The sequence below is a fragment of the Meriones unguiculatus genome, chromosome 20 (assembly GCF_030254825.1).
Source record: "Meriones unguiculatus strain TT.TT164.6M chromosome 20, Bangor_MerUng_6.1, whole genome shotgun sequence".
Lineage (NCBI taxonomy): Eukaryota > Metazoa > Chordata > Mammalia > Rodentia > Muridae > Meriones > Meriones unguiculatus.
In genome coordinates this window covers 23,032,696-23,060,669 of record NC_083367.1, presented here as the reverse complement: position 1 = coordinate 23,060,669, position 27,974 = coordinate 23,032,696, and the positions used below count along the sequence as shown (strand labels likewise).

General features: G+C 44.4%; 1 protein-coding gene, 2 long non-coding RNA genes and 1 other non-coding gene across 4 annotated transcripts in view; 3 read left to right on the top strand and 1 right to left on the bottom strand.

The window, feature by feature from the left end:
* The window catches only part of Sgk1 (serum/glucocorticoid regulated kinase 1), a 118,662-nt gene extending 101,222 nt beyond the window's left edge, over positions 1-17,440 (bottom strand). The window contains exon 1 of the mRNA XM_021640308.2: positions 16,920-17,440. Coding sequence (XP_021495983.1) covers positions 16,920-16,988 — 69 coding nt within the window. The 5' untranslated portion in view covers positions 16,989-17,440. The remainder of the gene's footprint in view (positions 1-16,919) is intronic.
* LOC132649550 (uncharacterized) lies at positions 856-4,066 on the top strand. Its single transcript, XR_009588050.1, has 3 exons — positions 856-1,118; positions 1,905-2,064; positions 3,927-4,066. It is a non-coding gene; the product is annotated as an uncharacterized LOC132649550 (long non-coding RNA).
* Positions 17,441-19,622: 2,182 nt separating the features above from the next.
* On the top strand, positions 19,623-25,625 carry LOC132649544 (uncharacterized). Its single transcript, XR_009588041.1, has 3 exons — positions 19,623-19,743; positions 23,663-24,295; positions 25,080-25,625. It is a non-coding gene; the product is annotated as an uncharacterized LOC132649544 (long non-coding RNA).
* On the top strand, positions 20,945-21,055 carry LOC132649613 (small nucleolar RNA SNORD23). The gene has a single exon (XR_009588103.1). It is a non-coding gene; the product is annotated as a small nucleolar RNA SNORD23 (small nucleolar RNA).
* Positions 25,626-27,974: the final 2,349 nt, after the last annotated feature.

The following is a 27,974-nucleotide window of genomic DNA, read 5'->3' as shown; positions in this document are numbered from 1 at the left end:
GATAAGGAATCCACCCTCTCTCACTGCCATGTGGGTTCCGGGAATTAAACTCATCATCAGGCCTGGCAGTAAGTGCCTCCTGAGACATCTCACTGATCCACACCGATGGATTCTTGTTGTCCTGGAGATTGAACCCGGGGCCTCACACATGCTCACAGAAGTGTTTCAAATGCCAAATTCTGACCTGTGTTTCAAGAAATAGAGTTGGCTAGATTCCACAGGGTTTGACTGGCAGCAGGAGGCCAGTTAGAAGGTGGCAGGCTGCTGGGTGCAGTGTTGCCTACCTTTAATTCTAGCACTCGGGAGGCAGAGGCAGGCAGATTGCTGTGAGTTCAAGACCAGCCTGGTCTACAAAGCAAGTGTAGGACAGCTAAGGCTACGTAGAGAAACCCTATCTCAAAAGGCAAAAAACTAAAAAAGGTGGCAGCCATTTTGCAGGGAAAGATCATGATGTAATGCGGGGAAATGGTAGTGCAGGCTGTCAGAAGATGGGAGTGAGGATCAGGAGCCACTTGGGAGGGAAGAAGGACCTAGCAATGCAGGCCTGAGGACAAAGAATTCCATTTCAATTTTCGTACATTCAAAAGGTAACAGATACCCAGGCAAGGCCAGGATGGCTCAGTCCCAGCGCTCAGGAGGCTGAGCCAGGAAAACCAGCCTTTGAGGCCATCCGGCTCCACTGTGAGTCCCAGGCTAGTAAGCATGACAAAGGGACACCCTTCCTTAAAAAACAGTCAAACGAATAAAACTAGCAAACATCAGCAAAAGCACAGTGAAAAGCCAGGGAAGTGCTGTGACGTAATGAAGAGCCGCTTGCCGTCAGCTGACTTGAGTCTTCTCTGTGTGTGGGGAATTTCCTGAGTATCCTGATGCTGTACCTCCCTACTGCCTCGGCAAGCCTAAGGGTTCTGAATCACAAGGGAGAATCACTGAAGACTTCGCAAATGAAGCGCTAAGGAAATGCTACCTGAATGAAGGGCAGCTCTCGCCACCAACGAGAGCTCAGGGTCGAGGAGGAATCAGTCAGCAGCGCACACAGCTCGCGCTTGGGAAAATGAATCTCCGGCATCCACGGCCGGCTCTGAAACCGTAGAGAGCTTAGCTGAGTGAGGAGTCGGGTAAGTGTCAGAAGCGAAACAATAGCTTTTAGGTAGAAAAGGAAAACTGACAAATGGGGCGCAAGGAGCTGGAGACCCGTGTGCACCCCGGTGACTACAGAGGTGCGGTCACACTGAGGAGGATGGGGAACAGGTGCCTATGTGGGAGGGACTTTGAAAAACACACAGCGGGGCATGGTGGCGGCCCTCGGGCGCCTGAGGCAGAAGGATCTAGAGTTTGAAGCTAACTTGGAGTTCACCAGGACATTCTGCTACAGAAGAGTGAGAGGAGGGAGCCAGAAGTAGGGTACACACTTGTGATCCTAGGACCTGCCTGACTACATAGTGACCTTCAGGCTAAACACGAGACTCTGATAATACAGAGATAATGTAAAAAACTTCTTGCTATACAATAACACTTACGGAAAGCATGGTTCCTACATCACAGTGTCATTATGTAGTCTGCCTTAGGAAGCCACTTGGGGAAAAAAAAAACCTGTTTTGTTTTTGGTTTTTGTTTCCTGAGACAGGGTTTCTCTGCATAGCCCTGGCTATCCTGGAACTCTGTAGCCCAGGCTGGCCCCAAACTTATAGAGATCTGCCTGCCTCTGCCTCCTGAGTGCTGGGATTACAGGTGTGCACCACTGCGCCTGGGTAAGCGAGCATTTTATTACTGAGCCTAAAATGCATTTTTAACTTAAAAAATAAAAAAGGACAAACTACAGTAGGTATGCAAATATCTGTAAAATACATCCTTAACACGTGTTTACAGAAAGGACTTTCTTCCCCCATGCTCTGTGTCCTCAGGAACGCCTCACTGCTGTTACTTCTTTATCCACAAGCTAAAGGGAAGAATAGAGAGGAGAGTCAGGGCAAAGACTCCACCAGAGAGCCCAGCTCCGAAGGGCAAGACCACGTCCTGAGGCGTAGGTGCTGCCAAGGGAGACTTAAAAAATATGTCTCAGAGGTAAACTCCAAACAGTATGTGTTCTGATGAATTACCGTTGGTTTTGGAAGAAAAAGATATTAATGGGATAATTTCTACACTTCTGGTTCTAACAACTGAAGAAGGGAAAATCGAAGAAGGAACAAAATCAGGCAGAAGGAAAATCAAGATTCAGTTTTAAGCCCGAGTGATGCATTTTAAGTAGAGGTATTAAGGAGACAACAGGGAAAAGGAGCCGGTATTCAGGGAACTGACATGCTTGTGAAAGATGCATGGTAACAGTTACATATATATCAGGAATGAACGGATTTAGGGGTGGGTGTGGCAGGGGCAGAGGAGGTAGGGGAGTGGATGAAAGGGGAAAGAAAGTGAGAAGGAGGAAGAAAAAAGGGAAGAAAGACATGGAGGGAGCTGGCTTAGGCTAAGCCTCAGCAGTGTGGACTAGAGAGTCTTCGTGAATGAAGGAATGATTTGTTTTCTGGATGGAACACTGTAAATCAGTGTGAGATTTCATCTTGTTATTCATGCAATTCAAAGCTTACGAGTTATTATTTCTGGAATCTTATTTATTTATTTATTTTTGTACTATAGTTGGCTAAAGGAAGCAAATTTCAGAAAAATAAAACCACAAATAAAGGTGGGACTGCTGTAACTTTCAAGATCTGTGATTTGTTCGCCTAAGATATGATATTGGCCAGGCTGGCCTTGAACTTGCAGTGATATGCTTGCTTCAGCCATTTGAAACCACAATTCTATAGAAAGATCAAGTTATACAGTGAGGTAAAAAGACCCAGAGAGAAATTTTGGCTATCAAACATGGAAATGAAGCTTTCTTACACTTTCTGGCCTAGACCACACACTGTCTCAGTGAAGTCAAGAGAAGCCCCAGCCAATACAGAAAGAATTTATCCAAAGGAAGCCAACCAAGTCCTAATCCAGAGAATTTAAAAGAAATAAATGGTGGTTACATTTAATCACCAGGTTTGGGGTAGTTTATTATGCAATAATAAATAATATAAATTTAGTACAGTCGGGGCTGGAGAGATGGTTCGTTGGTTAAGAGTACATGCTGGCCTTCCAGAACCTGAGTTCAGTTCCCAGCACCCACATCAGCTGGTTCCCAATCATATGTGACTCCCGCTGCAGGGGAACCAGTCTGGGCTCCTCAGACATGTGCGCCCACAGGCACACACCCACACAAGGCACATACTCGGACATAGGTACACACCCACACACAAAGGCACACACCCACACATGCACAGTCACTCATCTACACGCAAATACAAATGTTCATACACAGATATACCTCCCACAGGCACGCATTCACACACATGTACATACCCACACACATGTGCATACACTTCCACATGCAGGCGCATACCTACCTACACGGGCACAGGCTCACACACGTACATACTCCTTCACACACATGCACATACCCCCCCCCACAGCCACATACTCACACAGAGGCACATACCCACCTACAGGCACACACCTACACACACATGCAAATAGTCACACACAAGGATATACCATTCCCCGCACACAGGCACATACACACATGCACATACCCTCCCCCCACATATGTGCAAATATTCACACACAGGCACATGCTATGTGATCCAGTGGTTAATTTCAACAGGCATCATGAGTATTTTCTTTATAACACTTCCTCCCTCCCTCCCTTTCTCCCTTGTGACAGGCTGTCACTTAAACTCAGTGATCTGCGCCGTCATGCCCAGCCTGCCTCTGCCTTTTGAAGAATGGGACTAAAGCCCTGGGCTACCACTTCTGGCTATGAAAGCATCGCCCAAATAGAAAACCAGAAGAGCACTGCATGACCGAGAACTGCATTTCTAAGCATAGACATTCTCTGTTTCCAGATCAACCAGGATGTGAGCAAGCAGACAGGAGCTAGTCCACAGGCCTCCCTGCAACGGCGGACTCTATCCATGACTCAGTAGACCCAAACAGACTTCATCAAAGACAAGATCAAGGGCAAGTAAAAATGTAAAAGATGAAAAACAGCTAAAATGTCGTCTGCGAGTGCAAGTTATCAGTTAACATTATGGAGATACACGAATAAAATCAGGTTCTATTTTTAATGTTTGAAACTAGTCTTGATAATTGCTTGATATTTGTTCTATCAAATGCCCTCTCCTTTTACTTTCAGTGGCCTCCGAGGAAGTTTACAGTGAGAGATGTATAACCGGGAGTAAAAATAAAAAAAATTGAGGGTCAGTCAGCATCAGCATCTGCACACAAAGTTTCTGTAAAGGTTCATTGAATTTGTTCATTGAAATTTGCGTTTAAATGTAGCCCCGAGTTTCCTGGCAACTGGGGCAAACCGAGGAATTGTTTCATGCTAAATGTATTTCTTTTCAAAAAAAGAAACCCCTCTATTCTACTGCTGCATTTTGAGAGCATGATCCCTCCACAGGGGCTTGTAAATGACAGACGAGACCATCTCTTCAAAGGAGATGCTATTTAGAATGCAAACGTGTCACAAGCAGAAGTTAACGCAAACCAGCTTTAATTTTTGTATAGGTTTTAAATTCACTCTTCTCTTTCATCACTTTTTATTCTTTTTGTTTCAGCAAGTGTTTATTGATAAATCTCCTATAACCAGGACCTGAAACAAGATTCCTGCTTTCATACAAATTCTAGTTTGGAGGGTATGTTAATTACTGATGAGGACATCAGTTAAAAAAAGACAGTGGCTCGCTGACGTAGTCAGGGTTTCTATTGCAGTGGCAAAACACCAAGACCAAAAGGCAGGTTGGGGAGGAAAAGGGTTATTTCGCTTATACTTCCAGATCATAGTCCATCATTGGAGAAAGTTGAGACAGGAACTCAAGCAGGGCAGAATCCTAGAGGCAGGAGCTGGTGCAGAGGCCATGGAGGGGTGCTGCTTACTGGCTTACTTTCCATGGCTTGTTCATGTTGCTTTCTTATAGAAGCCAGGACCACCAACTCAGGGATAATACCACCCACCATGGGCTGGGCCTTCCCCATTGATCACTAATAGAAAAAAAGCCTTAGAGCTGGATCTCATGGAGGCATTTCCTCAACTGAGGCTCCTTCCTCTCTGATGACTCTAGCTTGTGTCAAGTTGACAAACAAAACTACCCTCACAATCCTCTGTGATTCAACTTCCAGGGGATCTGATCTCCACAGGCACCAGACACACATGTGACAAATTTATGTAGGTGCAGACCAAACACATAAAATAGCCTGGTGGTGGTAGTGGTGGTGGTGGTGGCTGTGGCACACCTTTATTTCCAGCACTCAAGAGGCAGTGGCATGTAGATCTCTGAGTTCTGAGTTCGAAGCCAGCCTGGTCTACAGAGGAAGTTCCAGGACGGCTAAGGCTATACAGAGAAACCCTGCCTTGAAAAACAACAGAAAATATTAAGTTAAATAAAATTTAATTTAATAAAAGATTTAAATAAAAGATACAATAATAGTGATAAAATGGCAGGTGCCACAAAAAAGCTCAAAGAGCTGTAACGAGTACACATCGAAAGGAGACAGCCCAGGATTCTGAAGGACAAGGGTGGGGAGGTGAAGGACACTTAGAAGAGATTGCTGACATCTTTACTAGTGCAGTCCCTGACAGATTCTGAATTCCTGTTGGCTGATGATGAGATTATCAAGAACAAGAAACCAAAAACTTAAAAATACTTTTTAAAGGAGAGGAAATCTGAACCTTCCTTCTTGAGTAGACTCTGAATCCCTCCATTGAGAGGTGAAGGCTTGAGGAAGGAGAACACACAGGATGGTGGATTTCTGAGTCAGGGCTGCAGCTTAACTCTTGGCTAGCGTGTGCAAAGCCCTGGGTCTGATCTTCAGCGTTGGGGACGATGGATTTAACGAATTTATTTTATGCCTGGCACCTGATTATTGGGCGTGGTTTCCTTATCGATGGAGAGAAGGTTCAGGTCGTTTTGTGTAAATGTTGGCTAAACCCACAAGTAAGTCAGGTATGGCTGCCCTGCCAGAGCCGGTAACTACAGACATGTGTACAACAACATCCATTTGTTGCAGCCTAACAGTTAATATTTGAGGTCAAGTGGTTGAGAGGGAAGGTTATCATATTAACTTTCTTTCGTTTACCATTTACTCTAATTTATTTAGGTGTAAGTTTTCAAATACCCGGGTAGGTACCTCTAAACCAGCTAGCCCCATGAGCTTTATTGTAATAGCCTTTAACAACGCCCCTCTCACTTATCACTCAATTCATTTAGTGGTGTGGGGCACAGACAGGGTCTCATTATGTAGCTCCTGGAATTCTCTACAAAGAGCAGAGTAGTGTCAAACTCACAAAGATCTGCCTGCCTCTGCCTCCTAAGGCCACAGCACCAGCTAAATTTCACACAGGGCCCCCCGTTACCGCTAAATCCAGGTCCCGTATGGATGCTAGATTCTATAGATATCCTAGATACATTTTAACTGATTCGGTGGTCTTGATATTTCCAGAAACTAAAGTCTCTTGGTTATCAAGGGATTCCACTTCCGAGATGGCTGACCTCAATCAGATATCCTTGTTCTCTGTGTCTCTGGAGCCTCAGTCTATGTGTGTCACTTCTGTGATTTCCTTGCCTTGCCTTGCTGTTAGCTAATTCTATATGGAGAGGAAGGGAGGGAGAAATGGAGGAAGGGACGGAGGGAGAGGGGAGGAGAAAGAGAGACAGACAGACACAAACACAGAGAGGGAGAGACAAAGAAACAGAGAGAGACAGATGCAGACACAGAGACAGAGGGAGAGACAGAGAGAGAGACAGAGAGAGAGAGGGGGGACTAATATTTTCTCAAGCACATTTGTGTGAATGTCCTGACCTAGGGGGGGAAATAAAGAGGCAAGAGAGAGCTCAGAAGTGGGCTGTTGGCAGGAAAGATGTCCCAGCAGGCTCTAGAAAGCAATCAGAATAATATCTGACAGCTTGCAATAGAGAGGGAAGACCCTCCTACTGCTCTCTGCGTCTGAGTTCATTCATCCCGTAAAGACTCGGTCATTTCAGAATGCTGCAAAGCAATAGGTGTAAGAGTAAACAAGCTACGTGATAATCATGTAAACAGCAGCACCCCTGGGCCCGCCTGACTGTGGGTTCTGTTCTTCCCCCCTTTCTCTCTCCACACATTCCTCCTCGTTCTTCTCTCCCTGTCCTCCTCCTGTCACAAGCAATGGTTTAGGAACTTGCCAGCATCATGGAGTGCAGTCGGCCATCAGGTCTGGCCACTCACTGACTACACCTGCTCTCAGGCCCCGTAACAAGGTCATCATGTCCTTATTTCCACAGTGAAAAGAAGCACCGAGGTTGAGGTCTGAGCAGGCTGCTGTGTGCGCTGCAGGGAAACAGACCTTAGAGGGACAGTGAATCTAGTCCTTCAGCTAAGGCACTGGGGGAAACGCATTATCCTGTGAGACCCCATGGAATGGACCCATCCTCAACCTCACAAGAAAGCCAGGGCCCCACACCTAGAGCTGCTGACAAGTGAGGCATTCTGGCGTTTGTCAGCAGGTAGGAAGAACTCCTTTGCTGGTATATCTACAGTCTGACTTTTGGCCTTCTGATTCATGGGTTTTTTAAAATACCTTGCTAAAATATGCTCTAATGAGCTCTTTCATTAGCAATTAGTAATTTAGATTGGCCTAAATTACTAATTAAGCTTTTCTTCTTGTAAGACAGGGTCTCACGCAGGCCATGCTATATAGCTGAGGATAGCTTTGAATTCCCAATCCTTCTAAGCGTTGGGATCCTTTTATTCACATGTTTTGTCTGAGGGTGAGTACATGCACATGGGCACAGTTTCCCGAGGAGGCAGGAGGCTGTATGTCTATCCCCTGGAGCCGCAGTTACAGGTGGCTGGGACCCCTGTGTGGTTGCTGGGAAGCGGACTTGAGCCTTCTGCAAAAGCATTGCTTACCTGCTGAGCCACCTCTCCAATCCCCTTTTTGTTGTACTAAACTCTATTGGTGACAGAAAAATAATGTGTCAAGTACAAAGATGGGACAGAATGGGCTGGAGCTATGGTGCAATGGTTCTCAGCACCCGTGTTGGGCAGCTCACAACCAACTAACTGTAACCCCAGCTCTAGGGGGATTTGATACCCCTGGCCTCAGTGAATACATCCTCCAAGGTGCACATACCCATATTCACAGGTGCATGCACGCACAATTAAAATAATAAATCTTAAAAAACAGATACAATTCAGAGCTTCAGCCTACCTACTTTCTCCGTAGATCTTCTGTCTAAAAGAATAATATTTCATTATCAAGATTGCCACTATGGGCTGGAGAGATGGCTCAGCGGTTAAGAGCACTGGCTGCTCTTCCAGAGGTCCTGAGTTTGATTCAGAGCAAGCATGTGGTGGCTCACAGCCATCTGTAATGAAATCTGATTCACCCTTCCGGTGTGCATGAAAACAAAGCACTGACATACATGAAATAAATAAATTAATCAGAGAATAACTTTTAAAATGATTGTTCTCGTTTGATATTTTTTTTCTCTCTCCCTCTCTCTCTGAATCCCTTGACACTTTGATCATTGTGCAAAGGAATTGATAGTAAGTACTTGTTTTTGGACACAGGCTCATCTGTCCCAGACTACTGGTGCAGATGATCTTGAATTTTTGACCTCCCGCCCTGCTTCCACCTTTTCCCCTCCCACTGCCTGACCTTGCAAAGCACTTTCAAGGGAGTGGGAGCGAACATCTCTCCCCCAACTCCCCTCCCCAGTGTGAACCTCACACCTCATGTCTTGAACACATTCCCTAGTACCTGAGGGCCATCCCTCCCCTCTTCCCACAGCATAGCCTAACCCAGCGACTCTGTTCTGCCCTGTTCCAGGTCCAAACTGTTAGCTTTCGGGGGTCGCTGTGAGAAACACGTTTTCAGTTCAATCATTTCTAAACACCGAAGCTCCTAACACATTAAAACAGAGGAGGAGTAAATCGGGGTAGCTCACTGGTAGAGTAAACATAAGAATGTGCCCGAAGCCCTGGCCTCCACCCCCAGTGCCAAAATAATTCACTATAATCATCGGAAAACTATCTTTATGCTTGAGGTGGGAGAATGCATAATGCCAACACTTACAATGCTGGAAACAGTAATTTATATTAGTGCAAAATAAAGAGATGGGTGAATAACCACAGTGCCCGACTCTGTTTCTCTCTAGGGCTGGAGGTCAGACCCAGAGCCTCATTCATTCTAGGCAAGTGCTTTTCTACTGAGCAGGAGTTTCATTTGCCTTTGTCTGTCTTACTGTGACAGGAACGCTCCACGGACTAGAAGTTGCAGTATGGACAATGGGGTCAGTGAGGAGACGATTGTCAAATTCCCCTACGCGGCTGCCAGCTGCTAAGGGGCAGCAGTAATTTGCTTTTTGAGGCAGATCTAAGTTCTGTTCCAGTTTTACTGGATCTAATCCGTAGCCAAGCATGAAACAAAGGTGCGCTAGGTTCCTAAACCAGCCACCCATTTAAAGAAGGGAAACAGCCAGTGGTTTAGGGACAAACAGCTCACTCATTCAACCTTTCGCTCAACGCAGGTGCTGTGAAAAACACCCCAAATGCCTTCATTCCCGGCAGCATCTTCAGAAGTGTTTGCAGGGGGGCAAGGGGCTATGGGCTGTTTGGGACTGTGGGAAACACCCAGAAGGGACCTGAGACTTTTTCCAGCAGTTCAGATTTTAGATACACAGATTTGGGCCTGAAGGTGGGGGTGGGGTTGAGACTGTCTCACTAAGTGCTTTGGTGGGCTCACTATGGAGAAAAGGCTAGACTCAAACTCATAGAGCCCTGCCTGCCTCCGCTAGAGCTCCGTCAGTGATGGGATTACAGGCAAGCGGCAGCACACCTGACTTAGCTACCTTTGAAGAGGCTCCGTGAAAGCCACTGGCGGCTCTAAGTTCAGATTTGTGTCACAGGAACCTAAGACAGATTTGTGATCAGCTGGGATTCCTTCTGCTTGCCCTTGGAAGTCACCTGGAAAACCTACCTCTCCTGTAACTAGGGGGAGGAAATCTTTGGGACTTATTTGCAAGCCCAGTGCCATGGCTAGACAGATCTAAGACCAGCACTAGATTCTTGCCCTGGTCTATCTCCACCTGCTTTAATCGGACCGCACCTCTTCTTAGCTGTGTGCATTTCAATACATTCCTGGGCTACAAGATGGGTCTGGAGTGTTTTGCAAAACACCTGGCCGACACCAAGTGCTCAGCACAGGTTCTCTAAGGGAACTTTGAGGGTTTCCACTGGCAGAGAGTCTTTGTTGTTTTTTATTTGGAGGGTCCAAGCCTCCACTTAGAATAGAGAAAGGAAGTGATGAGTGAAAAGATGCCCTTTATGGGACCTTTGTAAAACATTTCCATTTCAGAGAAGTGGCTTTCACCTCTTAACAGTGCTAAGCCCATTAGGTAAAGGCGTTTCCTTTGTTCCTCTTCCCGTAGCAGTCCCGCAGGAAAGAGGAAGTAGGGGGGCACACCTTTCACTTCTCCGGTCACACCCCAGTTTGCTGCTGCAGAGATTAAGATGGATAAAGGACCTGGGTTTTGGAAAGTGGAACTTGGGCCCAAATCTTGACCTTGTCACTAACTAGCTGTGTCTGTCTCAGGACAAAGGAACAACTCTCTCAATCCGGGAAACTGAAATAAGACTAAAACCCTCCTTGGGGTTTCTACAGGTAAGAATTTAAATATGTAATACGCTCAGAACTCTTGGACCGGTGCCCAGCAAGACTGAGGTGGGCTAGAAGGACAAGGAAAAATCAACCCGGTGCCGTGGCACAAACTGCAACCCCAGCATGCCAGGGGCGGGAGTAGGAGGATTTGGGGGTTAATCCGAGCTACGCTCTGAACCCCATGCCAGCCTCCCATGCAGAGTGAGATATTGCCTCAGAGAGGGGTGGTCGGGTAGGTGTGAGGGTTACTAAGGAGGTAGGAAGGGGAAGGGGTAGCTGAGAATGAAGAAGCCTTCGCCTCAGAATGGTGGGTTAGGTCCATCTGTAATCCTAGCACTCCAGAGGCAGGACTGGAAGCAATGCTACAAATTTGGGGGAAGATGCTCCTTTGGGGTTTTGGGCATGTGTTCATGTGTGTTGGTGCATGTGTTGGGGGTGGGGCAGGGTTAAGTCAAACCCTCACAAGTGAGATTACTGATCATAGTTACAGTCCAAAGGCAGCCCTTAGCTTCTTTGTGCCCTGCTTAGAGTAAGAAGGTTTTTGTCTTGTGGTCTGTTTATCACATCAGCCTATAAACTGTATAAAGCATCTTAAAAATGGTCTCATGATTTCATTCACCAAAGAAATGCTTTCCAGATAAAAATAAGTATCCCTAACATTTTTATCTAACTTGTTAAGCCCTTTGAGAAACAAAACTTCAGAAGCCACAAAAATAGCTTCTATAGCTGTTGCTGGCTGGCTAAAATTGGAATCTCTTTCTTGAGCGCTCCATGTCCGCCACCTTCACCAGGTGTGTTTTTCCTAAGCACCTTCTCTCCTTTAATATCCATGTTTAAATCTGTATTAAATTTCTTTTCCTTCTTTCTTTCTTTCTTTCTTTCTTTCTTTCTTTCTTTCTTTCTTTCTTTCTTTCTTTCTTTTCTTTCTCTCATTTTTCCTCCCTTCCTCCGTCCCTCCCTTCCTTCTTCCTCCCTCCTCTTCTTCTTTTTGGAGACAAGTCTACTATGTTGCCTTGCCCAGTCTGAAGTTCTCCATGCAGAGCATGCTGGCCTCCAGCTCACAGAGATGACAATGATTCAGGTCATCACGCTCCGCTGATGGACCTTTTTCTTAAGAAACTCCAGTCTATGGACATACCACATAGAATCTCTGATCAGGGATGGTAAGCAGGGCTGATTTGGTTAGTACCTTGATAGCAGAACCTCAAGTTTTCTCCATCGGGGTGACTCACCTCCCTGCTCTCAACACCTGGGAAGCTGTGGCAAGTAGTTTGAGGCCAGCCTGAACTACACAGAGAGCCCCAGCTTATCCTGAGACCACAGGATGAGATCACGTCTCAACAAGACAACAGACAAACAAACTAACAAAAACAATAAGCTCCAACTTCACTTCATACTGATTTATCACGAAATTGCTTTTGGCTGTGTTGTGAAGAATCAGGGTTTCACCAGAGCAGACAGGCTGCTTTCTGAGAGGGTATACCGCTCCGCATCTTCTGCTGCTTCTGAGATCAGTGTCATATTAGTGACAGTTTTTGTAAAAGCTATTGTTACTAAAAAACAATAGAAGGGATTGCTCAAATTCACACAGTCGTAAAACACCCAGGCAAGATACAAGCTTCTTGTCTAAGTTGATGAGCAGTCTGCGACTGACTCCATGAAGACAAAACAGCAGAATTAACAACCAAGTTTGTCCCTACTGTGTTGAAAAGGGGGTACGTGAGACAGGACTAGTTTTATAGCACAACGAAGAAGTCATTCTAGGTCTGCAAGGAAAAGCTTTGAACATAAAGCTAGCTTAACGCCATTCTAATCTAATAGTTAGTTAATATCCTTACGATTGATTTTCTCATCTTTAATACAGGGAGGTCTATGAAAGGATGATGCCTGCAGTTCATTGCTTTGTGTGTGTGTGTGTGTGTGTGTGTGTGTGTGTGTGTGTGTGTGTGCGTGCACATGTTTTCTTTGAGTCAGGGTATTACTAGGTTAGCCCAGGCTGGCTTCTAACCCAAGGTGATTCTACCAAATACTAGGGTTATAGCTACCATCCCTGTGGCTTGTGGCTCCTGGCTCCTGGCTCCAAAGGTGAAATTCTATCTGTCAGACGCCTTTGAAATTTGATAAAAGGTAATAACGGCAGCATGACTGTTATCGGGTTTCTTTCGCATACCTGGTGTATTTCCACTAAGGATTATCAAATTCGAAGCAATATCGTTTGTTTATGTTTTCTGGGTCATTCTGTAGGAATCCAAGTCAGGGGGAATCTTTAAAGCCTCGGAAGAGGATTACCTTTATCAGAACTGATAGATTTTACAGCTCTCGGATTTTCACATGAAAAGCAAGAAGGATATATTTTCCATTCATCTTAACTAAAATTCTGGAGGCTCTCAGAATAACATATAACCTGTACACATCCAGCGCTAATTTGTCATTTACACATAGAGTGAGAGTCTTAGTAGTTTAGCTTTGCAATTGTCAGCTGAGTGAAATTAAGCTGATTTAGTCAAGCTTTTAAGACAAGAGGGTGAAAGGCATTAGCCCAGAGGATCGTGAAAAAGCATGGGACCTGGCTTTGTTTGGAGGTTGCTCGTCCAGCGACTGTTGCCCCTGAGGGGAGCCTCGGGAGCCATGGGAACTTCGTCTTCTGAGGCTGGGCTTTGGACATTGGCTGGTGACATGTGGGGGCAGAGGAGAGTCTGATATGAAACAAAGAAAAGAAAGAGGAGAGGGGAATGGTATGAGGCAAAAAAAAAAAAAAAAATACCAGACTCGGAACTAGGCATGGTGGTATGCCTCTCCCCATCACCTCAGCACTTGAGAGGCAGAGCAAAGAAGGCAGGAGTTTGAGGCCAGCCTCAGCCTTATATTGAGTTGAGGCCAGCCTGCCCCAGCTCAGGAACAATAACAAAACCCAGACTTGATGTTTTGTTTTGTTTTGTTTTTTTTTTTTGGTTTCTTGAAACAGGGTTTCCCTGTGTAGTCCTTGCTCTCCTGGAACTCTGGAGACCAGCTGTCCTCAGAAATCTGCCTGCCTCTGTGTCCCAGAGTGGTAGTACGCATCCCAGAGATGAGTACTACCACTGCTCCGCCAGACTTGATCTTTGTATAAACAAGATACAAGTTTTAGCGCTACTATTTTTAGTATATGTGACCTTGGGCAATTGTTCAATCTCTCTAAGTCACACCTTGTGCAGCTAATAATTTTTCTTCTGTGGGCTGCTGTGAGGATTAATGAGATGATCTATGTAAAACATGTGTCTTGTGTTTATAACTGTAACATGTAACCAAAACTAACAGTTTATAACCATAACTAATAAATGGCTACTGGTAGGCAGCCACAGGGTACATTAGCTAAACTCCCTTCTGGGAGCTCCTTGGATTTCCACTTGATGGCTGAGTCATGTAGGAAGCAGCCTTCATCCTTCTGCATTCAAAAATTGGGATCAGGACTCAGCTGTCTTTTTGAGTGAGTGCATGTTCACCCTCTACCATCATCATCCAAAACCCAGAACCCAGTTCTGGTCACAGTTCAATGTGAGCATCAAACAATAGTTTGCTTTGTAGGTCTGTCTAGCTGGGCTAAAAGTAAAATATGCAGAAATGTGTGGAACTTCAACAATAGAACATAAGGAAACAGATTATTCTTGCTGAAAACAAAGACTTTATAGAATATGAATTTGTAAGTGAAGAACATAGAGAAGTTTGGTGAAGTACCAACATCCACGTGACAATAGTTACTTCTGAGGGGGGAAGGAAGAGCTCCAGAAAGGGGAGACAAACTTCTCTACTGCCTTCAAATTTTACACATTTATTTTCTTATTATCTGCATAGTAATGATAATAATAAATTAATCTAAAAAGCATGTATGGTGAGGCTCTGATCCAACACCCAGGAGTGAGAGGCAAGATGATCAGGAGTTCAAGGTCATCCATTGTTGGAGGCCAATGTGGGCTTGAAGAGAGAGAGAGAGAGAGAGAGAGAGAGAGAGAGACCCTGTCTCAAATGAATCAACCAAAACCACGAAAACAAAACAAAACAAAACAAAAAGACAAAGACAAGGTCACAGGACCAGCAGTGAGCATTGAAAACACAAAATAAATCAGATCTGTAATAAAACAAAGCAGACAGGAATCAAGGAGCCTCTCCCCAGCGCTGTCAATGACTTGATGCAAAGTCACATTCTACTCAGCTAGGACAGTATCCTTGAGGAGTGAGGAGAGTGGAGGGGAAGGGGAGGTTTCTGACCCAATCTCCAGCAGAGAAGCCCAGTGAAACTGCATGCTGGATCTGATGGTGTAAATTTCTTTCTCTCAGCAAGTTTTGAAAAGACATCTGTACCCTGTCTCACTCTTTCCAAAATCCATGGTCTGCAGAAACACTCACCGAAATGCATTGGTAAATTATGCTCTTAAGCAAAATGCAACCAGATGGCAAACTAGTATTTCTAGTAGTACATTTTGATGGCAGAGAAAAATAAGAGACCATTGCTTACATAAATAAATATATACAAATTTTGAAAGTAGGTCACAGACACTTGCTGGATTAAGGACACCCAGATGAAAGGGTTCTAAACTCCCCAGGTCTGGCAGTGTAGTTCACTAGGGTGTGGGGAGGGAACTTGCATGCTTGAGGCCCTCTGTAAAAGAAATTGCCCTCAATAGCACCAGGTAAGTGTCTTAAGATAGGCATGATGACTTATGCCCACAGTTCTAGTACTCAAGAGACAGGGTTGGAGGACCACCTCAGCCCAGGCCTTCAAGAAGTCTGGTCATTGTGGCTAGACTTCAGGTCAAAAACCAGACTTTGGCTAGTTAGTGGGAAGTGAGTAACGATGTGAGTACTGAATGCAAGGGCTCTTCCCTTGGAAGGACATCTTTTGACATAAGTAGCACCTGAGGGCTGTGAAGCCGCCCTGACTGGCTTTCCTCTAGGTTGTGGCCTTTACAGGGGAAAGTCCTGACGAGTTAGCTTTACTCTGGGTTCAAGGCATATCTTCTGGCCTTGGACTTTGGGAGCTCTCAGGATGTGTGAGCTTCGGCTGGCACTTACAGGCTGCCTCTCTGTAGACTGGGCTTTCCAGCTTGACCCTGCAGGGCCAGGAGGCAGTCCAGCCCAGCCGGCAATTCATTAGGTTCTGTTGCCATTTCAGGCACCACACGCACAAAAGGCCTGAATGGATGAGAAGGATGAATGGAAATAAGCATTTTGATAGAGCTGCCCCAGGATACTAAACAGCATGGGTCAGCTGGGTGCTGGAGGAGCCTTCTACTTCTTAAAAAATATTCCTCCCCAAAATGTCAATCATCAGTCTTCCAACAACCATTTCCTTCTTACCCCCGACTCATGCATACATTTGCAGAACCACAGACCTCCAGTGTGGCCATCGCAATGAACTGAGTTTATCTGTGAAACAGAAAAAGGTCTATTCATTTACAGCCCCGTGACATTACTAATACCATGAATGAAAGAACGAGGAATTTAAACAAATGTATACAGCAGCACAACCTCCTCCAGATTACACTTCGGGCTATAAAACAGGCTATCTCCTCTTCTTTTTGGTGAGGGGACAAGTGTTAAGCAAAACTGAGGCAATTTGAAATAGAGGGCTTGAAATGTTGGAGTCCATCATTTCTGTAAGAGGTCACTCTGGTCCCTTCCTATTTATACCAGAGATAGAGACACAGCAAATTACTGACGGAATGAATTTGAGGAGGCAAAGCTGCTTCTAAAGATTGAAGATGAAAACGCAGCAGTCCTTGAGAGGAAAGGTGTGGAAAAGTTGAACCCTTCAAAGATAAGAGAGAGGGAGCTATTTAATTAGCCCCGACTAAATTGCTTGCTGTTAACTGCGTTCGGGCCAGCTCTCTTTGAAACTGCCTTGTAATCTTGGGCATGGCTTTGATTGAGAAATCTGAGTTCCCATCTTAAACCCGTTTGAAGGCATCTCAGCCCAACCCCCTCCTTCCACTGCAACTCCTCTGAGCCCACCGCCCCCACCCCCCTTCCATCAGCGTCCTCCCACCCCCAACAAATCTGAATCACCGCAGGGTCAGCGCTCACCTTGACCACTGACACCAGAAGCTCTGGCTTTCACGAAGGGCTGAGGAACAAAACCCGAGGCTCAACCTAGGCAAGCACCCTCAAGCCTCTGAGGGAAGCGTGGAAAACAAAAGCAACAAGCATAACCTGTCCTTACCCGCTTCTTAAAAAACTGGAAGGCTGAGCATTTCTTGACCGGGAATCCATTCATGTCTTTGTTTACCATCTTCCACAGCAGAGACTTCACAGTTACAGATCCAGGGTGGCACCCGCCTGCTTACCGCATCTGGCTCCCCGATTCACGTCCTGGAGGCGGTGAATGAAGACCGAGCGGGATGGAGAGGCTAACGGGGCTCAGTTCTTCACTCGCGTATTCTGCTGCAGCAGCTGCTGCAGCAACTCGCCCCACTTTCAGACGACACCAGCAGCGGCTCTTCTCTCTCCATCATTGCTTTGAAAACGTAAGCATTCCCGCAGCAGGACCCCGGGGCCGGATGGCGGGACGCGGCAAATCTCTGGAGATGCTCTGGCTGCCGCTCAGGCGGGAGCGGGGTACCGTCCCCGCCCCCCCAGCTACCTAGCTGCTCAGCCGCTGTGCAGGGAGCCGGTCGCTCTGCTCTAGGTGATGCGCTCCCGGAGGCTGCTGAAGGAGAGCTGTTTTTGATTGTGTAGGTTCCAGTGGGAGCTGTAGTTAAGCAGCTGGGGGAAGGAGTAAGAAAGAGCAGAAGCGGGAGGGAGGGAGAGCCTCCTCAGAAAGGCAAAGGGAAAGAGAAAGCAAGGCTGGAAGAAGCAGAGATGCATGCATGCATACGTGAGCAGGAGCAGGGCACGGACAGGAGCCCCAGACAGCACAGGAGAGCTGCTGGCTCCCTTGGGAGGGCCACTTGAATGGGTTTTTCTTTGCTAAGACTGTGGCAATCAGAGTTCCCTGTAAAACGCAGACCCAGTAAGGTAATGCTCAACGAAGCGCTTCGGATTCCAGTTCTGATACAAACATCGCGGAAGAAATGTCATCGATCGTGTTCCTGAACTATGTAAACCTTGAAAAATAAAATGACAAAATGCCTGCGCAGGTGTAGCAATGGAGGCTCTCTTACCCTTTTCTGACATCCTTGCTTCCGCTTTGAAAATATAAGGGAACAGCAGGGAAGGTAACTGTGCCCCTTTCGCCAGAGACACCCGACAATAAAAGAAAAAAAATGAACAGAAACAAAGTATGTAAAAGAAACACAAGGAGCCTTACAAAGATCTTTGCCAAAAATTCTTACTGAATCCATTCAATGCAAAGGGAGTCATGGTGAGCAAGGACCCTTACTTTAACATGCCGCAATTTACCCCTAAATCTCTGTATAGTGCATTCATTTAACAAAAACATTTAATTTGTGTAGCTCATTTTCACTTATACTCTTTGATGTTGATATTTTATGAGGATTTTGGGGTGGGGGAGGGTCGAATTCGCTATGGGTTGGATACTGCCTTCCTGTCAGTGTGAGGCTTTGCATCACACACTTCACTTCACTTTGCCTTTGGGATACTGCCTGGTCTAAGAGAAAGACATAACCATTCATTCACCCATTCATTCACTCAATCACGTGTTTGCCGTCTCCTTCCATTCATTTTAAAGGCCAAATCCAAATACAGCAAACGTTCACTGGCAGGAAATACAACCGAACTATCCTTAACAACAAGAGAAAGGTGCTGTGCCAGTTTGAAGACTCTAGTAGGCAGCACCTTGGTGAAACACACCTAAGGCTGAGGACTGTTGACAGAGAGCTTGCCTAGTCAGCAACCCATAAAACTGACATGGCGGGCAACACGGCATTAGAATCCCAGCAGTTGGGAGGTAGAGGCAGGAGGACCAGAAATCCAAAGTCATCCTCAGGAACTCATGAGACGCTGGCTCAAAAACAGTACCAAAACACAACAGTCCACACTGGTAAACCATCTACCTGGCAGGCTCTGAAGAGAAGGGAAACATACAGATTATGTTTGAGGAAGTCATGCCTGAGTTTCTTTGGAGTTTGTGTCTCAGTGCTTCTACATGAGATATAGGTTACGTTGTACAAGGATACATTATGTAATCTACAGCATCAATAGCCTGCGGTTTTCCTAAAGAGGCCATCCAAAAACGTGAGGACTCAAAGGGAATTACTTTGAGATGAAGGAAATATTCACATTGGGCTTATGGTAATGACTATAGTAAGAACCAAACTTTATGATGGAAATAAAAAGAATTGCTTTTTATTTATATATAATTTACTATTGTACTGCATAGTAAATTATGCCTCAGTGAATCTTACTAGAAAACCGTTGTGGGACTGGAGAGATGGCTCAGAGTTACGAGCACTGGCTGTTCTTTCAAAGTTCTGTTCCCAGCAACCACATGGTGACTCGCAACCATCTTATAATGAGATCTGGTGCCCTCTTCTGGCATTCAGGCACACATGCAAGCACAATACTGTATAAATAATCAATACATAAATCTTTAAAAAAGAAAAAAGTTGTGGGCTGGGCAGTGGTAGCTCACACCTTTAAATCCAGCACTGGGAAGGCAGAGGCAGGCAGAGGCAGGCAGATCTCTGTGAGTTCAAGGCCAGCCTGGTCTACAGGGAGAGAGTTCTAGCATAGCTAAGGCTACAGAGAAAAAATCCTGTCTTGAAAAAACCAAACAAGCAACAAACAGAAAAGGGTTGTGGCCATTCACCTTCATTTCTGTTCCTTTCATTGCCCTTCTCTGCAAAATTTTAAACAGACATTTGTTGAAATTGGGTGATATATACAAAGGGCTTTCTTAACAACATAGGGGAAAGGAGGTTCTGGGTCCTTCCTTTGACTTTCTGTTGTTCTACCGCACAGATTGCTTTAGGTGGATTCCCTATTGACCTGGGTGAAGAGGATATCTGACAGAGACTACAGGGGAGGAGGGAAAGACAACTAAAGACCTTCCTGTCTCCCAAATGCTGCCTCCAGATGCTGTCACTGTAAGCTAGCCTACCTAGACCTTATGCAAGAGTCTGAACGCAATGATGTGTGCTTTATGTCATGTAAGAAACATACATGTAGTGGTTTGAATGAGAATGTCCTTCATAGGCTCCTATAGTTGCAAGCTTATTCCCTGGTTGGTGAACTGTCTGGGAAACATCAGGAGGTGTGGCCTTGTTGGAGAAGGTGTTTCACTGAGAGTGGCCTTTGAGGCTTCAAAAGCCCAGGCCAGGCCAGGCCAAGTCAGTGTGTGTGTGTGTGTGTGTGTGTGTGTGTGTCTCCCCTTTCTCTCCTGCCTGCAGTTTGCAGATCAGGATGTAAAACTCCCCGCTACTTCTTTAGCACATGCCTGCCTGCCTCCCGCCATGATGGTCATAAACTAACCCTCTGAACCTATGAGCAAGCCCCCTCCCCACCCAAGTAAATGTTTTCTTTGATAAGATTCTCCTTGGTCGTAATAGTAATAGAACAATAACTAAGATAGTGTGTATACATGCATAAAAGCAATAGACCCATTCTGACTTACAGGCGAGCAGGGTAGGTAGAGAATGGTAGGTGAAGGCTGGAGAAGCTTAGCCCAGAGGAATGATGTTAGTGAGCAGACTGGAAAAAATGAGAGGGGGTCAGGTCAGATGGAGAAAAAGAAGCAGAGAGCAGGGGCTCTGAACAGGTAGAAGGATCCATAATTTAGGGTCGTAGTTTGGTCATGACAACAACAACAAAGTGTTTTAACTGCATTGTTATCTCTCTGGGAAAACAAAGCCTCTTTCATCTTGAGCTTGCCTTGTGGTCATAATGAAACTGTTAGCAGACAGACCCACAGCCACCTCTGTTTAGTAAGTGTCTCTCTTGACAGCCTCATGCAAATGCTTTAAGAAAGTACAGGATCACCCTTGTTTTACTTGTATATGTGAGCATTTCTTTATTTCTTTGGGTTTTAGAGACTGGAGGTGCCTCATGCACGCCAGACAAATGCTTCACCACTGAGCTGTATTTTGCCCCCCCTCCCCTTCCTCTTATTTGTTTTGAGGCAGTATCTCACTCCCACTAGTTGTCTCTGGCCTTTTAACTTGTTCTGTAGTCCAGGCAGGATTTGAATTTGAGATTTTCCTGTCTGAGCCTTCTAGACAGCTGGAATTAAAGGACTGTACTGCCAGGCCTGGAAGCTTTTTGGTTTTTGTCTTCTAAAGATTTAATTTTTGCCCAGTGATGATACTATCCTCATGCTCCTTGTGCATTTTGAGGCTGGGGGTGCCAATATGGCTGCCCTTGGGACAGGCCAGTTGGATCATTGCTTGGGGGCTGAGGGCATAGGGTACCGTGGTCTTTATCTTTTTATTTATGTCTGTCTGTGTTTATGTACGTTTGTATGTATATGCGTGTGTGCGTGTGTGAGAGAGAGAGAGAGAGAGAGAGGAGCTGGAGCTACTGGAGGTTGTAAGCCAGCCAATCCAGGCACTGGGAATTGAACTTGGGTCCTCTAGAAATGCTGTTAACTATTCAGCCATTGTCCCAGCCCTTCTTCCCTTTCTCTTCTTTTCTTCTTTCACAAAACAGAATAGATATAAATTTATTAAGGAAGACAGAGAAAGAGCCAAGAGGCTAAAGGAAGGATTGTTTTATATAGCAAAATAATCCTTGGTTTCATTAATTGATAAATTCATTTCCCTCTTTTTAATCACTAGATGCTGCTTAATCATTTTTTGTGATCTGAGACCCAGTGGAAATGGCTGGGTGTGGTAGGCAATGTTTTCTCTTTTTTTCTGGATTTTTGGAGACAGGGTTTCTCTGTGTAGCCTTGGCTATCCTGGACTCGCTTTGTAGACCAGGCTGTTTTCCAACACATAGAGATGTACCTGCCTCTGCCTTCCAGAGTGCTGGGACTACAGGCGTCAATGGTTTTTCAAACAAATTCAATGACAAGACACGTGAGCCAGAATCTGTGACCCTGGTTGTGGGCTGTTTGCAGGGATCATTAGATTCCTCTGAGCGTGTGGAACCATTGCATTAGCCCCCACCACAGGCTTTGTGCTGAGCTCTGGCACTCCTTTCAGCCCCAGTGACTCTGTTTCCCTTCCTTTCTAACTGAACATCTAATTGGTAACATCTAATTGGTAACATCTAATTGTTACAAAGACTACTTGGTCCCTCTAGCAGGTTCCTCTCTGCATTGTGTGTGTGTACATACACAAATGGTGTACATCACATGTCTTCCTCTACCTTAATCACGTCATTTTCTACCTTAATTTTAAAACACTTTAAATTTTAAAACACTCACTATCTCTGACTCCCAAAAATATTACCTCTCCCATCTTTGTTCCTGTCCACATTATTCTTGTTGTGATTTGTTTTACTACTATTACTTTAAGATAGAGTCTTACTATGTAGCCCTGGCTGGCCTGAAATTTGCTGTGTAGACAGAGATCTCCCAAGGGCTGGGGTAAATGTGTGCTCCCCTACCTGGCTTCTCCACCTGATTTCTTTGAGGCAGGGTCTCTTATCAAATCTGAAGCTCATCAGTTGGCTGGATTGGAAAGCCAGGGAGCCAATCCCTTATTTTTCTGACTCTGACTCTCTAGCCCTTACATTACTCACAAATGACACCGTGCTTGGCTTTCTCTGTGGATGCTAAGGATCTAAACTCAGGGGTTGAGGCTCACAAAGCAAGCACTTACCGAGTCATTTCCTTAGATTCCCATTTGATTTCTTGCAGTTTATCTCATCTCCCTGCTGATAATAGTATTTAAACTACAATGCAAATAATAAACAAAGGAGCTGTGTGGTACCCAGACTGATATGGATCGTGTGCAATCTTCCCTCAGCTTCGGAGCCCATTTTCTCACCTGTGGAAGAACAGGAATGAAATGCTTCTCCACCTGCCTCATAAGGAAACTGTCGGTATTAAATTATATGTGAAGGGCTTTGTCCCTGTTTGCAAAACTCTCAAAAAAGCTATCCCTTTGGTTTAATCAAGCAGGAGACATACACTGATATAGAAACTCCTTGTACAAGAGTGTTGGCATGTGATACATTTAAGTTTTGAATGGAACATGACTTTCCTATAGCACCTGGAAAACAGAAAAGATAATAAGAGAGTATCTGTTGAGGGACTGATATCCTGCAGAAGGAGGGACTACAAGCAGATCATGTCATAAGAAATATTTTATAATCTTCTTTGACATGGTGACTTGATTATATGGTCCAGCTTCTATGGGAGGGATGCAGGCAATCAGGGCTTAGGAAAACCCATCGGGGGATTGATTCTGTTTGTGTACACACCAAAGATTTCTCTTATTATATTTTGTTTCAAATTTGTAATCTTTTTATGTCATCAAATTGGATTTGTCTTGGGTTTGATTTTTTTTAAACTTTAAATATTTGCTGTATGAATGTGCGTGTGCGTGTGCGTGTGTGTGTGTGTGTGTGTGTGTGTGTGTGTGTGCACGCGCATGCGCCACTACCCAATGGCGCATCTTGTTTGTGTTCATTTTTGTTTGTTAAAACAGAGTCTTACACTGTAGATCAGGCTGGCCTCAAACTCAAAGCAATCCTCCTGCCTCCTGAGTACTGGGATTATAGGTGTGAACCACCGTAGGCAGCTCAGCAAGTTGGACCCTTTGCAGGAGAAGAAGTTATCAGATGAAAATTACAAAATCAATTCTACCCCAGGAAGAAATACCCAGACTTAAAACTCAGCCCATGGTGTTTTAATTTATTTATTTTATATTTTGCGACAGGGTCTCACTATGTAGCTCTGGTTAGCCCAGAACTTAGTATGCAGGTCAGGCTATCTCGAGAGCAGAGTCAGTCAGGTAGGTGCTGGGCCAGCCGGTGTGAGCCGCTGTGGCCAGCTGCCAAGTCCTATGCAATCATGCTATTCATATGTATCTTTTGTTTTGTTTTTGTTTTTCCATCTAGGAATATGGGCTTAGCCAGATCACCAAATGCACTCGGCCTTTCTTTATTCCTATCGCCCACAACATTTTCAGGTGGAATTATAAAATGTTCTTTAGCTGAGGTGGAGCTATAAGGGATGATTCAAGCCACACTCTCACCCCACCCCAGTTCTGTTCCTTGCTTTTTATCTGGCCTGCTTGCTCACCCAGGCAGGCACCCTCATGTACCTCTCTGCTTTTTCCCTCTTCGGTTCTTTCTCTCTGATAAAGTGTTGTCATATATATTTGTGGCACAGCTTTTTCTGTCACAAAGGCATGAAATCCTGTCCTTCTTGTGACAATACATAGCCCAAGAGACAAATCAGTTTGTTGGAAATTGCTCATTTGAATATCAGTGATAACTCATTTGACACTAAAATGAATTTTACAGCTTTCTAAGATCGTATATTCATGCAGTTATTTTATCCCCTTTTTAAAATCACATGAAAGGATTTAGAACCTGCAAAGATTGTTTATTTTAAAGAAAACCTGTTTTGGGGGGCTCCTTTTCTATCTCACCCCCCCCTTGTAAGAGCAAATCTCAGCCTCCCCAGACAGACAGGAAGACTTTGCCAGAGTATGAATCTCATCAACACAGACCCTGGAAACATCGCCGGTAAGCATTCCTCTTCAGAAACACCATCTTTGTACAAATTTTGTAAAAATCATGGAGTAGGTTAGCAGGGCATACTGGGAAGGTCATTATCACTTATGAATGGGATGGCCTTGTGACTTTGAGAAATTAAATAGAAATTGCAAGTGGTAATGGGTTTTTTAATACCTTTCTAATATGATGCTTTTACAAAATTGGTAATTATGCTTCTCTATTTGCTTTCAATGGTCAACCTTTGAGATCGGGTTGAAATGACCTCTTGGCTGATTGCGCAGAAGGTCACATCTTCAACTTGACTTGAACATGATCTATTTTCCATGTTTGGTTTAAAGGAGCCATGGAGTGAGATGGTTGCAGCAGGTGATCTAGAATAGCTTGTTGTGATGGGTATTGAGTAACAGACACTGCAGGGGAAAGAGAGGCCCCATTCTTGCCCTCTGGAGACAGTATCTCTGGCCATGTCTTTATGTGTGCCACAGAACACAGAGCTGAGTCAATTCCTCAGATAACTTGAATCAGCTGGTGCTTCTAGCAAATAAGAGTGACTGGACTGACGTGGTCAGCGATAGAAGAAGCCCAGAAAAGCAAACAAACAAACAAACAAAACACAAAGAAACACCCACCGGTTTCCATCCTATTAGTCTAGAAAAAAATGCCTTAGGATGGATGAGTCAATCTCTGAACATGATTGCTTTCCATTTGAAACTCAGTCTGCCAGGGTTGTTCTGATTTGTAAATTGTGTTTATTTAAATAATAATAAGTTTTTGGTTTTGTTTAATTTTCTAGGGAATCATTCATATTGATATCAACTCAAAATAATTGGAATTACAAGAGTGAACTCTAAAAAAAAAAAAAAATGGAGTATCCTTTCAAGTGGCTTTGTAGGATGAGCCCGGGAGTTGCTGTGAGGCCCTCGAGTCCTGCATTTGCTGCTGACTAGTCTGTGACCCTGAGCAAGCCAAAATTGCCCAAGAACACACCTCCTAGTTACTGGTTTGTTGCAAGAATTACAGAGACTTGAAGACAGACTTAATACTCACATGTGTGCACACATCTGTATTTACTTATGAGTATGTTTTTGAGTGTGACAAATTTAAAACGTGACTCTAGATTCTTCTGTTACATTCCTATTGACAGGGAAGAGCATCTTGTTCCATTGAATGTGTGTGGGTTTGGTTGGATCACCCCCTCTAGCATAGTGGACACAATGCTGTTTAACTTCTGCACCCTTCATTGAGACCTTCTCAATCTGGAGTCCTAAGCCACTGGGCAAAAGTTTGATTTTCTAGAGGCTACAATGGTGTGAGGAAGACCCTGTCACAGAAAGACAGAACCAGGCACTATAGTCAACGGTCTTAGCTACATGTGGCTTTTGGAGTATCCTAGCTCAGGTACCAAACACGTGAATGGGAAAATGTAGTAATAGTTTTAAAAGAAAATGAATAACTATAAGTAATCAGTAATTGGCAAAGGTGAATAATCCTGATGTCTCAATCTCTCTGTGTGTCTTTCTGTCTGTCTCTCTGTTTCTTCTCTTTTCTCCTTCTCTTCATCTTCTTCCTCTCTCTGGAACCTGCAGTCTTCCTAGCTCTGCCTTCAGAGTGTTGGAAGTCGGCCGCTGCACTCCACTAGCTAGCTTTTTTTAGACAGCATAATCTTTCGATTTGTGCATTGTTATCATGCTATCTTAGCCAGTTCAGGATGCTGTAACAAACTACTCTAGACTAGAATGCTTAAATGACAGAAATTTATTTCCTCACTGTTTTGAAGCTGAGAAATCCAATTTCAAGGTACTAGTGTGGTTGGTTTCTAGTGAGTCTGGTTTTCATGGTGTGTAGATGGCCCAGCTCCTTGTATCTTAACCTCACAGGGAGAGATGCTCTTCTCACCAATCAGAGCCCTTTACAACGACCTTCTCCTGCTGATGGCCTTGAAATACCTTTTGGAGTCTCACCTCCACACACTCCTATAGCAAGGACAATGTTCCAACACGTGGGTCCTGATGAGACACGGCTCAATTCACAGCAGCTCTCACATCATGCGATACTATTCCCAGTACTGATGTACTCCCAATCCAGGTGAAAATGAAAATTGTTATATTACTTGCTAAGTAATAGGTGGGGAGAGTTTTCAAAGTTCATGTTAATCCATCTGATGAAGCTGATAGAACTTCTACACCAAAGCTCTTGGAAATTATAAGAACAAACCCAATCCCTTAATAAAGAAATAATTTAGAACCCAGGCTGTGCTCAACATTGCTGCATAGCCCTGGCTAGCCTTGACCTCATGAGTTTCCTGACGCAGTCTCCTGAATGCTAGGATTACAGAGAACATCACTTTGTCCAGCTTTGGACAGATGACTTAATAGAAAAAGTTTATAGGATTTTTAAAAAATCAGAAGGACAAAAATATATTTGAATAAATATATGTACATGAGATACATTCAAAGCTAGAAAGTCTGAAGAAATAGTTACTTTTATATAGTTCAGGGGAATATGAATATTTATGAAAACAACTCAGCAATATTTATGCAAAATGAAAATATGCTTGTCTACTGACTCAGCAAGTTTCCTTCTTAAGCTAGGTATGACAGTGCATATAAGTAACTAAGGAGGCTAATACGGATTTCCAAGTGTCCCAAGGCCAGTCTGGGCTAGAGTGTGAGACCCTGTATTAACAAATACAAGCAAAGTAAAGCAACAACAACAACAAAAATAAGAGACTCTTACCTTTTAGAATAAGCTCTTTGAAAAGATATGCACTCATATGCATGATACTATACATATTTAGATACTTGCTGCAAGATCCGTTACACAGCATGAATTTGGGAGGACGGGGGCATGGTGAAATTAATGGTGCAACCATACTAAAATCAGTCTCTCTTTCTCCGTGTGTGTGTGTTTGTAGACAGAGACAGACGTAGCCCAGGTTGGTCTCAAACTTGCTGAGGATGTCTTTGAATTCCTAATCCTGCTGCCTCACTGTCCTCATGCTGGAATTACAGGGGTGGACCACTGCCCCTGCTCAGTATGTACAAATCTTAAAACTTTCATTATATATTGTTATATGGCTTGAAAATGCTCCCCCCCCCAGGGTGACACAAAATTGATTCCCACTGTGGGGAAGCCTTTAAAAGATACTTAAGATTTGACCTCACTGCTACAAATGGATTGGTGCTGTTCTCTTCAGGGTAAAGCAGTTCTTGTCATAGACAGCTGTTACAAAGTGAACCTGCCCCTTATTTTTTTGCCCTACCTGCTCACGTCCCAGCTTCCACCTTAATCCCTGTTATGATGAAGCACAAAGCCCATTCCAGATACCAAGCAGACTGCTGGAGCCATGCTCTTGACTTCCAGCTTCCAAAGCCATAAGCCAAAACAAACTATTCTGTACAGATCACTGGGACTCTAGTATTTTGTTATTGACAGGCTAAGAGTGTAGAATCCTAATATTTTCTAAGGAAAAAAAATAAATAAATCTATTTCATAAAATACATAGAGATGAGAATGAATGAAAAGTTATATACCCAAAGGTTAACTCAATTGTTTTAAGAGGTAAATGGAAGATTCTACAATGCCATACTTATTACAGGTATGTATTATTACAGAAATGACAAAGCACTGAATTTTTACATTTGGTATATATATATATGGTACATGTATGTGAGTTTCTATCTTCTAA